This window comes from Lepidochelys olivacea (assembly GCF_965140295.1).
Source record: "Lepidochelys olivacea isolate rLepOli2 genome assembly, chromosome: 1".
NCBI lineage: Eukaryota > Metazoa > Chordata > Testudines > Cheloniidae > Lepidochelys > Lepidochelys olivacea.
In genome coordinates, this window is record NC_140411.1 from 42,254,175 (window position 1) to 42,272,799 (window position 18,625).

The 18,625-nt window shown below is 37.7% G+C and overlaps 1 protein-coding gene across 4 annotated transcripts in view; it reads right to left on the bottom strand.

Moving 5' to 3' along the window:
- The window catches only part of SKA3 (spindle and kinetochore associated complex subunit 3), a 26,909-nt gene continuing 8,284 nt past the window's right edge, over positions 1 to 18,625 (bottom strand). For 2 of the 4 annotated variants that reach the window (XM_084609800.1, XM_084609799.1), the window contains exons 3-10: positions 14,732 to 14,796; positions 11,610 to 11,775; positions 9,175 to 9,601; positions 3,716 to 3,825; positions 2,704 to 2,888; positions 2,237 to 2,446; positions 1,910 to 2,028; positions 1 to 708 (exon numbers count right to left, since the gene is read on the bottom strand). In XM_084609800.1, coding sequence (XP_084465926.1) covers positions 702 to 708; positions 1,910 to 2,028; positions 2,237 to 2,446; positions 2,704 to 2,888; positions 3,716 to 3,825; positions 9,175 to 9,601; positions 11,610 to 11,775; positions 14,732 to 14,796 — 1,289 coding nt within the window. In that variant the 3' untranslated portion in view covers positions 1 to 701. Of the gene's footprint in view, positions 709 to 1,909; positions 2,029 to 2,236; positions 2,447 to 2,703; positions 2,889 to 3,715; positions 3,826 to 9,174; positions 9,602 to 11,609; positions 11,776 to 13,501; positions 13,669 to 14,731; positions 14,797 to 18,625 lie in introns of those variants that run through there. The other 2 variants (XM_084609802.1, XM_084609801.1) reach the window with 2 other exon arrangements.

Sequence of the window (18,625 nt, forward strand, 5' to 3'; positions counted from 1 at the left end):
TATTTTTGACAGTGCTTTATTTTCATATGAGATTTAGTACAAATTGTTAATTATGATTTTATTCACCCCAGGTCCTGTGTATAAGAAGTCCTCTTTCTCCTGTGTCTCCCACTTCTAAGTTTGCAGCTAGTGCCGTGGAGATGTATTTTGTTGAAGAAAGGCAAAGTTATGACAATGTACATCTCTTTTCCATAAGAGTTTTGCATAACTAGTTCCTTGGGACTTGCTGAAAGTTATTAGAAATTGAGATATAGGTCTTTTTTCATTGGTTTTCTATTTTTTCCAACTTTTTAAGCTCTGTAAGACTCAGAACATCCATAAATGTGGATCAAAATCCAGAAACATGCCCAGCTCACTCTCAATCATTTGATTTGATAGATTCAGAATATCCTCTGTAAATATATCCAGTACAGAAGTTTATTTAACATTTCAGTAGTGTCTTCAATGAAGAGAACTAAGTTTGTCAGTTCAAACAGAAAGCCTTTGAAAGAGGCATTTCTTTGTAAATCTTGCTTGACAGGGAAAAAGTCCAGCTAAATTAAAGCTTTATTCTATTTGATACAGTACTAGGGTGGATCCCAATTTCAAACATACTAGCTGACGTAACTCAGAGTGTTCTTGGTTTCATTCAGGGCTCTCATGAATATTCTGGTATGATGGCCTTAACTCTGAAGAAGACTTCTCTTTTCCTCACCAATACTCTAAAATCTGTAGCAAATACAAGTTTAATATCAGAGTAAGCAACAAGCACAATAAAGAACAATGAAGCAGAGGAATATCATCCTGTGTGAGATATCCATAGTAGATCAAGTTATTTGTCACAAATAATGTATCCTTTTCCTGATCAATCTGAACAGGATTTTTACTAATTTATCCATTATACAGAATTGCTCAGATATGTTGTTCAAACTTGTTTCAACCTATGGATTTGTTGCAAACTATTTGCTGCAAGCATTTGAGTATTCAAAATTTGCTATTTGGGCTGCGTGAATGGTCATTTAAGTCACAGGTGGTTATTTCTGTTCCCTGGTTTTAATGACCTAACCTTGAACAGAAGAACATCTGAAGAAACCATTGGGGCATTGGTTCTCAGGGAGTGGGCAAAGAGCCCTTGAAGAACGAAAAGGTAAAGTTACAGAGTTTTATGACATTTTTTTTCCTGTCCTCCTTTGTACAAGAATGAACATTAGATTTTATTAAGTCCTTGGACTGTACATTTATAGGATACTTGGGTTCCTTCCTGATTAAGAAAGGCGTAAGCAGTATTTCTTGACTGTTTACATTCTTCATAGTCAATTCTCCCAGAGTCAAGAAGTAATTGTATTTGCATGTATATACATAAGCTATCTGGGAAGGGTGCAGTAATCTGTCCTATGTCTTTTTTAATTGCTAGACTGCCACAGTTCTGGCCAGGTGGTATGGGAAGCTGCTGTGTATTCCCCACCACTGATATAGCACACACTTTTATATATTTTCCAGGTCACAACCCCTTCAATTTTGATAGTTATACAGTTGAACATGATCATTTTAAATTATATGAATTTATTCTGGCTATTTATAAAAAATGAAATTATTAGTTGTACACAAATATATATTTGTATGAACTACAGACCAAACAGATAGGAACCTTAAGACAGTCACCATAAATACCATGCCAAATATTACACATTTATTAAGACACAATCAAGAAGGGTTGTTTTGGTAGCTGATCTGAGAGCAAGTATTAATTTCTAAATGAATATATCTTCTCCAAATATACCCCCCTAAATTACATCAATTCAATTTCTTTAAAAAGAAAAGTCTCTAAGGTGCCACAAGTCCTCCTTTTCTTTTTGCGGATACAGACTAACGCGGCTGCTACTCTGAAACCTGTCAATTTCTTTAGTACATCTGGGGAATTCACTCTCACCTGTTCTCTTTGTTGCAATAATCTGGGATATTCCTTTCAAATTTTGTAGCAATTCCTGTTTTGGTCTCCATTTTCATTACTTTAGGTGCATCTGTTTTTGGATTATACTTTGATAATATCTAAAATAAAACATTAAAGGGATTAAAGAGGTAATGATCTGAGCAAGAATTCAAAGCATGACTATGCTTTATACATTTTCAATGGAAAGCAGCAAAGAATTTCCAGATTCAAATCTAGTAAAATTAAGTAGTCTTTCCACACCACTGATGTGATAACAGAATGAAGATTCCACAGGCACAAACACACACAAAAGTAAGTAAAAACAACCTGCAGAATGTCTTCTGGTATCTTTGTTATTTCTGGAGGCGGAGGAGTATTAAGGAGATTTTCATAGTCAGATATTTTTGGAAGAGAGGGTCTTCCAAGATGTTCAAGATACTCGTCAGAACTTAAAATAGGAGAAGCATAATCTTCTTTGTGTTGTTTAACCGTCACATCAATCTCTGGCAGTGACTCAGCCTTGTTCCCCTTTAAGGGCTGTATAAAAGATGGTAATCATATTCAAACTTATAGTAAAATGTCTTCAACTAGTTTAGTTTTATTAGACAAATGAAGTAATTAATAGCATTCTTAAAGTTGATGTTACGAGGATTGGTTCTACAGTGATTCACTTGCCCACAAAAGCAGTGTGGGAAGGGAAGCCCATTACTGACTCATTTTAAAAATTATATCTAAGTACGTGTTCACCTGTCTCAGAATAAATATGATTACTAAAATGATATTTAAGCACTTACTTTAGTTTCTGTTTTTAGCCAGCCTGTTTCAAAGTCTGGAAGAGTGGGGGTTGCTGTCTGATTAGAAATATTTGATTCTTTCTTCTTCAGGGATTTGGGTGAGATGGTATTGTCCTTTCTGGAAGGAATTTTCAAACCAGGAGTGCAGAATACAGGTATCAAAGGAGAAGCCATGCAATCAACAGCTAAAATAATAGATATGAGTAATAATTTCACATGCTTGAATAGATAAGGCATATATAACAGTTCAATTTCACAATTCTGTATTAGAGACTGCAGTAACAATTTTTGTTTATTTACACATCCCAAAACAGCATGAAAGTATAATACTAGCTGACCGTTTTACCACTGTGAAGACATGACTAAATTAGTAGGATCTTTAAGGTTAGAAGCTTTACTCCATCTATACAAATGCAAATTTTAGGTTCAAATCCATAGCAGTATCCACATTCAAGAACCAGTTCTCTTGCTTAAAACATATCTACATCATATTTCCGAACAAATCTCTTACATAAACGTAGGTTACATTTTTCCAAATTCTAAATATTTGTCAGTGTACAATTTTGCTCTAAGATCTTCATACACCTTCTGAAGTATGTTTCATTTTTCTCTTTTAAGATACTGTACAGCTATTCTTGAAAGAGTTACAAATTATAATATTAGGTCAGCTTGTTCTAATGTACCTTCATTCCTGTTCTTTTAAGTTTTTGATAAATAAGTTTGAAATTATTGAAGCAACGATTAAGTTCTGTAGGTGAAAGAGTCACAGAGATACCATATTTGGTCTCTGTGGATGATGGTGTTGGAGATAGGAGAGAAAGGAAATATTTATCTTTAAGTCTGGATGCTAGATTTACACACCGCCAAACCCACCTACTTTTGTACCCTTTAAAAATAATGTTCTGAATAGTTATAATGCAGACAAATATCAAGCCTGAACTATCAATGCAGAAAGTTTACTTCAGAATTAATTGAAAATTACCACTATTCATTCCAAATAGTTTGAATTTACCATTTTTGCTAGGTGTTTTCATGGCTGGCCCAGGAGTAACCATGATTTCCCTGGACTTTGATGATGTTGCTGCTGCCACACACATTTCATTATCATCTTCCTTAGGAAAACTAAAGATTGGGATTAAAAAAAATACACCAAAAGTGATATTAAAAAAAACATGACTATGGTTCCATGACTAAAGGCATATTGTCGACTTACTAAACATTTATATAGCAGTAACACCCAGAGGCCTGATCAGGATTGTGCTAGGCACTGTGTAAATACGTAAGACCACACATTCTCTTCCTCAAAGAAAGCTATGGTTCAAATCCCGCAGTTCATAGCGTGCAAGTGCACAATCTATCCATGCTCTATCAATAGCCCAAGAGATTTGAAACCTAGTCATTCTGAAAGAAAAAAGAATAGTTAAAAGTAGTTTCAGGCTGTCTTGTCCCACACTTGATCTGATTTTAGAGTCCATATTTCCATTTTATTTTACATTGTCTCTCTCTCTTGCCTGAAACCTATACAGCAGAGGAGAAAGATTGGCAATAATGAGAAGGACAGAGGAAGTTGTTTCCCAGCCCTGTTTTCCCTATGACCAAGGATTCCATAATTGTCCAACAGGGATTCTTGAACCTTCCTCTGAAACATAAGGTACTGACAGGTGTGATCTGATATGGGAATTCCCATGACTATCTCAGAAGTGCTGTTGTATGATTTTAAGTTGATGTCTCTTTAAGGTTGCAACCAGGTTCCATTTTATGACCCATATATTTATCTCCCTACCCGCTAGGAAAGTTAGTTTGGCTTGAAAATTGCCAAGGTTATTCAAGACTAAGGAGAATTTTTTTCCTCTAAAGCTTGAGGAAAATTGATTAAGCTGTTTGAGTTGGGGGGAAGGATAGCTCAGTGGTTTGAGCATTGGCCTGCTAAACCCAGGGTTGCGAGTTCAATCCTTGAGGGGGCCATTTAGGGATGTGGGGCAAAAATTGGGGATTGGCCCTGCTTTGAGCAGGGGGTTGGACTAGATGACCTCCTGAGGTCCCTTCCAACCCTGATATTCTGTGATTCTATGAGTTACAGATTATGTTACACTGATGATCTACTTAATAGCAGTTCCCTGAAGATTGCAACCAGAGTTTCATTACAAGACCCATTTTCATATCCCTTACAGTTTTGCACAGGAAAAGTATTTCTAGCTAAAAAAATTGGGGAAATACTTTAAGTACGCTAGAATTATTTTTGAAAGCAATTAGTCAAACCATTTTAAGTTATAGGTATTTAAAAATGACATTTAATAAGTCTACTTTGTGTCACTCTGGCTACATACACATCTCTAACTTTACACAGGTTCTTCCCATTAAATTAATAAACTAATTACATTTTAAAGAGTCTTATTTACAAAAATTAGCCTGCTTAAAAGCATGTAAAGTCTTTCTACATACTTTATGCACTATATGCCTGACAAGAAAGAGTCCAGGAAAGAGGAAGTGCAAGAGGATTGTTATCCTGCAGGGCAAATGAAACAAAGATTAATTAAACTACAGTAACTCCTCACTTAATATCATCCTGATTAACGCTGTTTCATTGTTACATTGCTGAGCTATTAGAGAACATACTCATTTAAAGTTGCACAATGTTTGCTTATAATGGTGTTTGGCCGTTGTGGCTTGGAACCGAGGTGGGCGGGTCACGTCATCAGGTCCCCTCCACCCCCACAGCACAACCCGCCCGCCAGCAGCCCCACAGATCAGCAACTCCCCCTTCCCTCCCCGTGCCTCCCGCCGGCAGCAAGCAGCTGTTAAGTGGTGTTCAGCAGGCTGGGGGGAGAAGCAAGGACGCAGGGCACAGCCTTCCCCCTCAGCCCCTGAACACACCGAAACAGCTGATTGCTGCAGGCAGGAGGCATGGGGAGAGAGGCTGTGTGCTGTATCCTCGCTCCTCCCCCCTAGATCAGTGGTTTTCAAACTGCGGGTTGCGACCCAGTACTTGGGTTGCGGAATGTCAGGCAGTGGGTCGCGGTGTCTCTGGTCAGCACTGCCAACTGGGCCGTTAAAAGTCCTGTTGCTGGTGCTGCCCAGCTAAGGCAGACTAGTCCTTACCAATTCCGACACTGCACTGCGCCCCGGAAGTGGCCGGCAGTAGGTTCGGCTCCTAAGTGGGCGGGCCATGAGGCTCCGTGCACTGCCCCCGCCCCAAACCCCGCTGTGGGGGCGATGCCTGTGGGCGAGAGCCACGCGGAGCCGCTTGCGCGCCTCTGCCTAGGAGCCAGACCTGCTGCTGGCCACTTCTGGGGCGCAGCGCAGTCCGCAGTGTCAGGACAGGCAGGAAACCTGCCTTAGCACCCCTGCTGCACCGCAGACCGGGAGCCATCTGAGGAAAGCCCATGCCCCAATCCCCTAACCCCTCATCCTCACCCCAGAGCCTGCAGCCCCAGCCCAGAGCCCTGATCCCCTCACACACCCCAACCCCCTGCCCCAGCCCAGAGCCCCCTCCCACACTCTGAACCCCTCATTCCTGGCTCCATCCTGCAACCCTCACCCCTACCCACACCACTCTGCCCTAGCCCTGAGCCTCTCCCACACCCCAAACCCCTCATCCCCAGCTCCGTTGGGTCGTGGTCATCAACAATTTTCTTCAACTGCATCGCCAGAAAAAAAGTTTGAAAACTACTGCCCTAGAGTCTCCTGAATGCCACAAAACAGCTGATTGCTGCGGGCGGGAGGCACGCAGCCTCCCCCCTCCCTCCCGCAATCAGCTGTTTCCCGATGTTCAGGAGGCTCTGGCTGGGAGGAGCGAGGACGTGGCATGCTTTGGGGGGGGGAAGGGAGGAGCAGGGGTGGGAAGAGGCAGGGCAGGGGTGAGGCCTTGGAGGAAGGGTTGGAGTGGGAGCGGGCCTGGGGCAGAGCACCCCCTGACACTTTGGAAAGAACAGCAAGAGGAGGAACCGAATGATCCACCCTCTTTCATCCTCTGACTCCACCACCTCGACCAAGCTTCACAATCATGAGTGCTCAGTACAGTATTAAATTGTTTGTTTAAAACTTATACTGTATATGTATATAATGTCTTTTGTCAGGCGAAATTTTTCCCCCCCAGAACCTAACCCCCCATATTTACATTAATTCTTCTGGGGAAATTAGATTCGCTTAACATTGTTTCGCTTAAAGACACATTTTTCAAGAACATAACTACAATGTTAAGCAAGGAGTTACTGTAATCTAAACTCTACAAGGCAGGGAGTGGCTATGTAGACACACACATATGCCACACAAAGAAAACTTTGTTGATAGTATATGCAGTCTAACAACTGTAACTCAAAGTTAGCAAATAGTAAGAAGCAAGGAAATAAAAAATTAAGCCATTCAAACACTTCATTTAGTTTCCTTTCGAACTGAACCACTTTCACCTTTCATAATCTACATATCATTACTTTAATTCTGAACACTACCAATGTGCAGCCCTAACTCCAGTACTGGTTAATGGTTTTATGCTAATCTACTTTGATTTAATATAGGGCTTGTGTGGCTAGCACAACTTATACTGTATGTAGTTCCCTGTTCAATTTTGAATTGATTTTGTAAGTAAGAGAAGTATGTTGTCAGATTGCCAATGGTGGCTGTGGTTTTTTTTTTTTTATATAATGTTTAGGAAAAGGTGATGTGTGTCAACAATTGTTCTAAATGTATTTATAGTTACAGAACTGAAGCCTGAATTTATAGATGCATTGGTATATAATATTTATGGGCACAGGTAAGGTGGCAGATCATAGTTCATAAGTTTCGATCTTTTCACACAGCAACAGGAGATAGAAGCAAAAAAGAAGTGATTTATAAAAACTAAATACCCAGTGAGGTCCACTAACTGAAACTACTTTCGACGCATTCTTTGAAACTGACTAAGTTTTGAATTAGCATCCCTTTAAATACAGTACATAGAAAAAACACAGCCACAAAAAAGTCACATCAGTCACAGCATAGTGAGATCTCTCATTACTAAAAGTTAATTATTATGAAACACGAATACAAGAGGCATGTTTGTACCATTTATAGAATGATCCAGACATGATTTGAGACCAGTTCCTTTACAAGTCCACAGAGTGGGAAGAGAAATAGGAGCCACAGAATAGCCAATGGGTGGAATATTTGTGGGAAATCATCATGTCAATTTTTCATATGTATAGAAAAAGGCAAAATAACTGAATTGCTGTTGTAGTATTCGCAATTAGAGCCACTGGTTCTAACATACATTAGCATCATAGCAAGAGCATGTCTGTCTGGAGATTTGATTTTTAAAAATTTGAATGTTAAGATTGACCAATACAAAAAAAAAAAAAAAATCCACCTACTCAGTAAGTATGAAGGAAAAACAGCCAGCTATGTTGTGATTTCTGTTTAATCCTACTACAAACTCTCCATTTGAGTTTTAAAAGATAATATAGAGCGTCAATTATAGAAGTCCCATGGAACTAACACTGACTTCATAATTAAAGTTGTGACAGTTTTCATTATCAGCTCTTTTTTGTCACTCCAGATGATAACTCTTTCATTAAGTCAAATAACTCGTTAAGAGAAACTGAGCTGTAGAATTTAAAAGGACATTGTGAAAAACATATTTCACCTATTTTAATAACCTCACTTTAGATTATTACAACCAAAATTATTTTAAAAATGTAATTTACTTATGCTGTGTATTTCTTCTGTTTCATTCAGCTATAGACAATGAGGGCCTGACTTTTAAAACCAGGTGTACCCATTTTAGAAATCAGGCCCTTAAAAATACCAATTTGACTTTGAAGTTCTCCGTGCTGCCGTATTTGTGTTGCAGCTACTACAAGGGAGTATCTATTTGATGAAAACAATATTTGCATGACTATTAAAAATTGTAAACGTATTCATCGGTCTTTGGTTTTGTGAAAAAAAAAATAGTTTCCAAAAAAAAAACAAAACCCCAAAAGCTGGATTACATTATAGTTGGTAACTGCTTTTAAAAGTGCTAACTTAAAAAAAAATCAACTTTTATTGCCCATCCATAATTCAGACAGCATTATCAAGAAATAACTTTAAATCAGTTCTCCAATGATTACTGCATAGGACAATGTTTATTAATGTCTGAACCCAAATCTGAGATTAATGAAAGCCAAGGTCTTCACATAGTCACTGTCTCTATCATGTGGATCCTACTCAAACTGGAGAATTTAAAATCTTTAGAAGGTACAAAATTTGCAGGAAGACGGAATTTATCTAGGGTATCCAACACAGCAGTGTCTGGCACAACAGAGAGATATTGTGTGTGTGTGTATAGACAGCTGGATATTAAAGGTGTTTTTTTTTAAATGCAACACTTACAAAGCTGGAAATCAATATGAAAGAAAGAATCACCTACCATCAGAAAATTGCAAGAAACTAGTACAATCACAGAGGAAACTACTACAGAAAACATAAGACAGTCTGAAGTTAAAAATATCTACTTACTTTTTTCTTGTCTGAAGATTTTTATTAATAAGTGCCATTGTATAGTCTTCATTCAAACACATGGTATGTTCACTAATGCCAAAATGTTCAAGCTTTGGAGTTAAACATTCATAATCATCCATCTTTAATGTACATTTTGGTGTTTTGGGCACTATATATGGGGTCTGTTTGGGAGCTGGAATTCTATTTCTTGACTCTTCTTTATGCATATTGGTCTGGGATTGCACATCCATCACATCCCAAGTTCTGGAGAATGCGTACTGTGAAAGACCGAAATCTGAAAGCTGTGGGTTACGCAGGGGATCCTTAGGCACAGATGTTTTCCCAATACAAGCAGGAAAGCTAGAAATATCTTCCACTTTCTCTTGATCAGAGTTAGCTTGGTCAGATATCTTAGATGCATGGTTAACTTCCTCCTCGTCCTCCACTGTTTTATTAAAAACAAAGGATACTTCAGAAATTTCAGTATACCACTTAAGAACTGTTTTATAGACTAAGCAAACAAGACTATTTTGTAATCCTAGGCTAAATATGATATAAAATGGATTTATTTTCATTTTACTCCTTAATTTCTACAATCAGATATGCTGGCACAGTCCCCCTGCTCTTGTTCAGAGGTGCCATGTAGTCAATGGCTGTAGTTGTAAAATTGAAATCCTGTTAAATGTAACAAGAATCCGAAGGAACTCCTGGTATACTTATTTCAATAAAGAAATGGTTAAGAGAAAAGAATATTTTAACTCTCCTACACAATGATCACTAAAATCTGAAAACTATAAAAAGCAAATTAATATGTACCAAAATGTTGAGGGCTGTGGAGGGAGAGAGAATAATGTTTATTTTTAAACAAAAAAGTAATTCATTTGAAAAATGAAGTAAATATTTTCTTGATACTAGAAGGTGCCACTGGAAACTACATGAAACCCTACAATGTGGTTAAAAGCTGACATTTTCTCAAATTCAGGGAATATTATTTGGAGAAGGAGGAAAGATTATAGAAGAAAGTGTAGCAACAGCTGGACTGCCCTTAAGAAAAACAACACTGACAAAGAGTTAATAGAAAACTATGAAAATGTGCATAAGGCACAATGTAAAAAAAACAAGAGGAACTAAGAAGATCCCATTGCGAAGGTAACTGAGTGCCCAAATCCTACGTTATGTTCAGAAACTAAGAGACTCAAGAAAACAACCCTTGCAAATTCCTACAAATTATAGCAACTAAAAGAAAGCCATAAGTAGCAGGAGACTTGCCAGTGGTGACACTTCTGAAAATGCTTTAGTATTACACATATTTACTGGTTTCAAAGTAGCAGCCGTGTTAGTCTGTATTGGCAAAAAGAAAAGGAGTCCTTGTGGCACCTTAGAGACTAACCAATTTATTTGAGCATAAGCTTTCGTGAGCTACAGTGATCTGTAGCTCACGAAAGCTTATGCTCAAATAAATTGGTTAGTCTCTAAGGTGCCACAAGGACTCCTTTTCTTTTTGCACATATTTACTGATTTTGTTTAACATTTAATATAATACCTTTAAGGGTTTATATTAATCCTCAAGCATTACTGGGATTTTTATATCACTAAGGAATAGACTGGGGAAAGCTGAGACAACATTTAAGAACAAGAGACACCACTAGATAGTCCTTTGGTTTTGTCTAAAGGCCTTTGTCTATGCAAAACAGTTGCACTGGTTTAACAGTGTGATTTTAAAATAATTTAATTAAACTGGTGCAAGCTTCTGGGTGGACACTTATTTTAGTTTAAACCCGCTTTATTTCAGTTTGATTTAAGATAAGCTGAAAAAAGCCATTCAACCCAACATAAGAGTACAGGAGTATGAACTGATTTAAGTGAAACCAGTGCAATAGCTCATGTAGACAAAGCCTCCATTAGGATAACAAATTGGGTTAAGACAACGTGTTACATGTTTTAACATGCTGTTAATTACCAGTTAGTATTCAATATAGGACAAGACAGTTATGTTTAAAAACCACATCAGATGGTCTTTCTTAACTCTAGAACCTTTGTCTTTTTGTCCATGTGTTTACAGCACCCAGCACAATGGGACCCCAAATCTTTCAGTACTACTGTAAAACAAATTCTACTGTGGTTCACATTAATGACACCTGAAATGAAAGATAGATTACAACGTCAGGGAGTGTAATTTTATGCACGTTACTGTGATATTTAACTTGTCCATGCAACAAGGGTAAATATTTCAAGTTGCATACTATTTCAAGGGTTTACAAATAGACCTACTGTTAGAAATGTTAATGCAAAGAAATCTGGCTAAGCCTGTATTATGTTTTGTAACTAGTTCATAATATTAACACATTTGGTCTGTTCTTTAATACAGAGATGCTTACAATTAGGGCAATGTTTTATCAGAAATCATATTTTTAATCTTCCAAAGATTCTATAGTATTTTCAAGTAGTATTACCTGAGTTATCTTTAACAAGTGGTTGATAACCATATTTCTGGAACAGTTCTTTTATTTTTTCAAGATCTGTTGTATTTCTTTGCATCATTACTTTAATGGACTTCATGAAATCATAAGTTTCTTGTCTTTCAGAGCGACTCTGATCCAGGGTAGCATTAACATCACCCTTTGAAGGAAAAAAGTAGAGGCATGAGTTTTAAAATACTAATTTACAAATAGCGTTGTTCTTCCCTAGTTTTGTTCAAAGATCAGTGGGGAATAAAGTATACAATATATTTATTGTATGCTTCATCAAATGGGTGAGTGTATTGAATCTTTAAAAAAGGCTTATTTTATTCAAAAGGCTAGTCATGGAAGATACACATGTAAATAGCAAAAGCAAAATTTTTAAAGTCTTTAAACATCTTCCTCCTGAACACACTGGGCTTTGGTTGAAATTTTCCTGGATGTGGGAGGTATGTACCTGGATTCCGTCAACACACACCATGTATATACTTCCCCAGATCACTCCTAGAACGTTTTCTAAACATAAATACAACATTTGCTACTCTCTAGTCCTCTGGCACAGTAGCTGTTGTTAATGAGAGTTTGCATATTTTTGCTAGCTCAGCCCCTTAATACCTGAGCTCATTTGAGGGTAATTTTCAGCTGTTGTCCTTGAAGGTTTATTCACCAAAGTTGCCAGTAAAAAAAAGCGTTAATAAATATGTGCAGCTGTTGGCACCTATGAGCCGATAGATAAAATCATCATCAGCTGCACTTCTGCTTCCACGCAGGCTTCCTGCCCTTACCCAGTTCCCCATCCCTGCTTAATCATTACAAACCTAGGAAATGCACAGATCTTTGCTGTGAAGTAGTTTGGTTGCTACACACAACTTATTTGACACAAAAGCAGTAAATAAAAAGTTAAGCCACCTAACAGTACATATGTTCTGTTCCTCCACCCAAAGGCACAAACCCTATCATTATCAAAACTACCGTGCATCAGTCCATGTACCACAACTATAACTCTGTCCTAGGGAATCCAGCCTTCCACCACCCACTTTACCAAACTACCCTCTACTAACCCAATACTCTTACCTAATATCCACAACTAATAATGTTGGGAGGAGGTACTTTGATTAAAGAGGTATGTGAAGAAGGCTGGGTTGAGTGAGGCAGTTATGGATGTGGTATGCTATGTACGGTAGTTGTGGTAATGGTAAATAGGTGCCTATACATGATGGAGAGGAGTATGTACTATTAGGTGGGTTAACTTCATTTCATTGCTTTTGGGAGTTTGTGTCAAGTATATGTGTCACAACTATACCAGCTTCACAAAGTTTTCTGTATATTAATAAGGAAACCAAAAAGTGTACAAACTCATTTTTAAAATTTTTTTGCTTCGATAATGGGAAGGAAGTGGAACACAATATTCACAACCTTCAATTTCCACCTGTTACCTTGCTATATGGAACAACATGCTTATGTCTGAAAGTTTTCAGAGTAACAGCCGTGTTAGTCTGTATTCGCAAAAAGAAAAGGAGTACTTGTGGCACCCTAGAGACTAACCAATTTATTTGAGCATGCATCCGATGAAGTGAGCTGTAGCTCACGAAAGCTTATGCTCAAATGAATTGGTTAGTCTCTAAGGTGCCACAAGCACTCCTTTTCTTTTTATGTCTGAAAGTATATCCTACAGCAGAAATATAAAAATATGTACCAAGTTATGGTAGCAATAAAACGTGTTGGGAATTTGGGGACTGGAGAGCTCGAACTTTCCCTACGAGTCAGTACTTCAAATAGACTATTCTAGTTTAAATTCAATCCCAGTGTGCAGAAATGAAGAGTTATTAAAACTTGCTGGCAGGACAGAACATTATATCACAACTGTCACCATATTTTACACTAACCAGTAGATAGTGGAAGCTCTTAAAAAAGAAGTTTTAATCTAAGATGCTTAGTAGTTGACTTCAAACAGAATTTGTAATTCTCAGTCCTTGTCTCTACTTTCTCACTGAGGAAAGGTCCTGAGATGTTGCTGCTCTGATATTATGGGAGGCAAAAGATCAGAGCATTGCCGACACAGCAGTTAAGTAGAGTTAGAGTTCCAGATTGTGGAAAGGAAGCATTTCTTCTCATCTAAGGCTCCAGGACTGGATACGGCCGTTTTGCATATTTCAGCCAGAATACCTGCAGCTGGCTAGAATGCCAGATAGTGGGGAAGGGAGGAAATTTAAGAGTGATGGATCTGTCAAACAAACGAGAACATTAGAAGATTTTAATTGCTTAGGGCCTGCTCTCATTGAAGTCATGAGTAAAACACCCACTGAATAGTTTGAACAGACCATTAGACAATGATAATAAGTTTCTTCCATATTTTCCATTGTATTTTTATGTGGTTCACCATAAAATTCTTATAGCAATCTAACATGTTTACTGGGGTATATATTAGTACATTTAATCTGAACTCCATCAGTGCTACAATTTTCTCCCTATCTGAACATTTTTGTTAGAAATTTTGGGTTACGGAATATTCAGCACACTGTCAATTCAAATGTCAATTTAACCACTGGAACACTTTACCAAGTGTCATGGTGGATTCGCCATCGATTGACTATTTTAAAATCAAGACTGGATGTTTTTCTAAAAAATCTGTGCTAGGAATAATTTTCAGGAAGTTGTATGGCCTGTCTTATACAGGAGGTCAAACTAGATGATCACAATGGTCGCTTCTGGCCTTAGAATCTATGAATTCAATATTTAAATACCAGAGTGATAAGACAGTAGACAAAATATTTGTATATTTAAAAATCTTTTTACCATTTTCAATCATCATCTGAAAGCCTGAAACTGGGACCTGTTTGCTTACTGAAATTGGGTCTCTCTTTCATGAAATGCACAAATTGGTTTCTTATAAATTCAGTGCCACCAACTCTATAAACAAAGAATTTACTTAAATAATTAGTTTGGAACACAAATAATTAGGACTTGCAAACTGAAAGAAAACAAGTCAAATTCTGAGTTGTTAACCTTCATGAGTTAGAACTGTAAAATATTTAATATATAATCTGTAAAGTTATGGAAAATAAAAAGATATGTTGCTGTATAGTTTGACAAGCAAGTGATGAGTCAGTCATTACCTTTAGAGTCCTGACTTCACAATGCAGGTCATGTAAAACTCTCATTGGAGATTCATCTTCATATTCTTTAATATGCATGTTAATGGAAAACGATTTTGGAGGAAAAACAGAGGTTAATATCTTTTCATTAAATTAGTTGGTAATCTCAATTATTTCTACCATAGACATATAGTTTTATTAGAGTCAACATGAAAAACAAAACAAAAACAAACAAATAAATAAATATATAAAAAAGAACCAAGTGTAATATTATAAACCAAATGCCCCACATATCATAAGACTGCAGTGTGACAATTGACATTGCACAGGATGCAAAGCCACAGGGGGAAGAGGAGAGAAATTGATGAGGATCAATTTAGGTTCACTCCATTACTGCTCCAGTGAATGATGCTAGAAGGTCCTGTTTATAGAAGCAGTATCACCACAGGTATAATCTACTCCTATCAGAATGTTCCGTGAAAATGTGGGATACCTGTGCCAAATTTCACCTCTTACCAGTGTTAACCTTCAACTAAGTTTGGCAGAAACATGGATACAAACATCTATACCTGCAAAAAGCAGAATCAAGTATCAATTCATCTGACTTGTCTGCTTGCATACAGATGCCAGTGTTTCTCACTTATGCATGCAGAAGTCAAAAGCAGGCAGACTTTGTCCCTTATACTGGAAATTAAGGTTAATGTGAATAGATGAAGCAAGAGGGAACATCTGCTACGTGACAAGACACGGCAATGTACAGACCAGGAAAAGTATGAGTTGATAAATCAAATTAAAACTTTGAATCAAATGTGCAGATATATTATAAAGAAAGCAAGCAATGCAGATAGACAAATAGCATAGGACAGACTGGATCAATAAGGACAAGCAGCAATAGTTTTACATGAAACAGAAAACGTAATTAAAACCTACTGACTTTAAGGATTAGAGGTAATGGAACAAGGTACTGAACTGTCATCAAAGATTAAATAGCAAAAAACTTCATTAATGCAGAGTTAAGGTTGCCCGGTGGTATCTCATACTCCTCCAAAACTCCAAGTTCAGCAAAACTCAAACTTGTGAAAACCAAGAAATACAAAGTTGAGATACCTGCCCATGCAATCTTAACTCTGCCCACCTGGAGCTGGCAGTAACTACTGGGAATTATCTGCATGCACCCCAGCTGTGTTCGTTGTGTTAGATGTAGCTGTACTGAATGGTGGAGAAATTAGTTGGAGCAGCTTGGAAGAGGTGCAATTGTGATATGAGGCAACCTAGGAGGCTGCAGTCTCTGGGGATTCGAGAGTCCCTCTTCTTGGCCCCTGAGTGTGTGATCAAAGAGATGCAAGTGTACTTGAGAAATCTAGCATCTTTAATTTCAGCACTGCACTCTGCAGGTTAAGCTGGCCCGCTGCACTTTAATGTGACTGCTCATCCCAAGCATGAATAAAGTGGGGAGGGTTGAGCACAAGGTTAACCACCTAGCCTCATAAAAAACCCACACTGATTATAGAAAGGGAACCAAGGTATCATTCTGATAAAAATGGCTCATCAGCAGAGAACACTGCTGAGCCTGCATGCTGCATGAAGGCACCTGGTGAAACCAAGTCTGTGGAAACCTGGACCCTAAAAAATTTGATGCTGGCCGCAAGAAAACACTTCAAAGTTGTTACTGAAACATGAGAATGTTTCAAATATCAAAGATCATGAAGGAGATGGACAATGTTAGATTCAAAATTCTGGGCATCAGCAAGAGCAGACTGACAAGTGCAGACAATAAGCGCTTCAAGCAAGAGAAGCCACATCTCATTTATTCAGGTTATAGTGACAACAAACAATTAGAGGGAATAGTGCTCATTATGGCAGATTCTACGCAAGGTAATGACCCATCAATTGGGAACATATAAACTAGTGCACCATATACTCCAGACTCCAAACTAGATTCCTAAAAATGTCAATCATACAGTGCTGTTCTCTGACAGAAGAACATGGCAATGCTGCTATGATAGGAAGTCACAGAGTTGTTTACCAAGTGAAAATTTCAAAATAGGAAATGGGTCAATAAAAAGCAAAGATGGAAAAATGCTTACAACTGAGATAGGCCAGAAAAACAAATGAGCAGAACATTTCAAAGGAGTTCTTAACAGACCAAGCTCCATTTCAGCATCAGATTTTGATGAAACATGCAAACTGGATCAACTCGATATAAACATTGGCCCAACAGAGATGTCAAAAGTACAGGCTGCAATCAAGAAACTGAAAAATAAAGTGTTGAGAGAGGATCAAATCACAGCAGAAGCGCTAAAAACTTGATACCATCACCGTAACAAAACAGACAGTTGGTCAATGAAGATTTGGGAAAAAAGAGACCCCCTAATGACTACTGAAAAGATGGAATCATTGTCAGAATATCCAAAAAAGGTGATCTTACTGAGTGCAAAAATGGGAGAGAAGTTACATTACTCAGTTGTAGGGAAAGCCTTCCGCTGAGTAACACGAAGAAAGGCAGTAGATGCAAAGATTAGAGAAGAATTCAGGTCCAAGACATCCTGTGTAGAGGAGATATTTATACTAAGGACCATCATAGAAGAATATCTAACCTGGGAAGCTCCCCTCATCATCAATTTAATTGATTTTTCAAAAGACATTTGAACAGCCTGCACAGACATACATTGTGGAATGTTCTTCAGTCCTACAGAATCGCAGCCAAAGTTGTCATCATTATCAAGGCCACGTACAGAGATGCAAAGTGCTCTGTAAGGGTAAACAACCAGACAGGGTAGTTCAACTTGGACACTGCCATAAAACAGGGCTACATTTTATCTCCACTGTTTGGCATTGTCATAGACTGGATAATGAAAAAGGGTATTGACAACGCAAACACTGATATAGCATGGCAAATGCCTAGAAGACCTAGACTTTGCTAATGATATTGCACTACTGAGTGACACTCCTGAAAAGTTACAAAGATAGACAATCTGGAAAAAACACCAGGCTAAGCAGGGCTCAAGATTAGTATGCTAAAACAAACATTGTTGAAGCTTAGTCATCTAGCAGTAAAATCACACGAGAAGGCAAAAACAAAGTAGAACAGTTCACCTACCTAGGCTGCACCATATTGGCCAACAGAGACTTCACGAAGGAAGTGAGATCAAGGGTAGGAAAGGCAACACAGCATTTACTAAACTTAACAACGTATGGTAATCAAAGAAATACATAGGCTTGGCAGAACTTTTTATTTTATATCATTTCAACAGAAATATCAGTTTATTTTTAAACATTTTTAATTTTTCTTAATTTAAAATTTCAGTTGTGAGAAATTATACAGGGTGTCAGACAATTATTTAATGACAGCAGATGTTGAGATTCAAAAATTTAAAGCTATATAACCATTAAAACACGAATTGTCAATATCACGTCAAAATATATGAAGTAAATAACTTTAAATCAAACTCTAGTCAGTTCTCAAGCAGAATTTCTTACTTTGCCCATCTGTAAGTTTCAATTATCATCTATAGCAATATTTTTTCATCAGTTTGTGTGTGTGTATCGTGAAATTGGCATTTACTGACATGTAGCAATAAATATCTAATCCTTCCAAGCTTACATATATAGCATCAGAACAAAACTGAGAATTTTCAATTCAAATATAATCTCTGTGCGAATGTATGGCTTTGAGAGCTGGCTATCTACCAAAACATTAGATAGAAAATTAGATGCATTCAAAAATACGTGCCCATAAAAGATTTTGGGCATTGGTTGGAAAGACTTCATTACAAAGACAAGGTCCGAGAAACCACCAACCAGCCAATTGTTGCCATCAGAATCAGAAAGAAGCACGGCACATATTTGGGACAAGAACTCTGGATGCCAACACACAGATTCCCACATGAAGCTTTCAAGTGGAAAACAACTGGT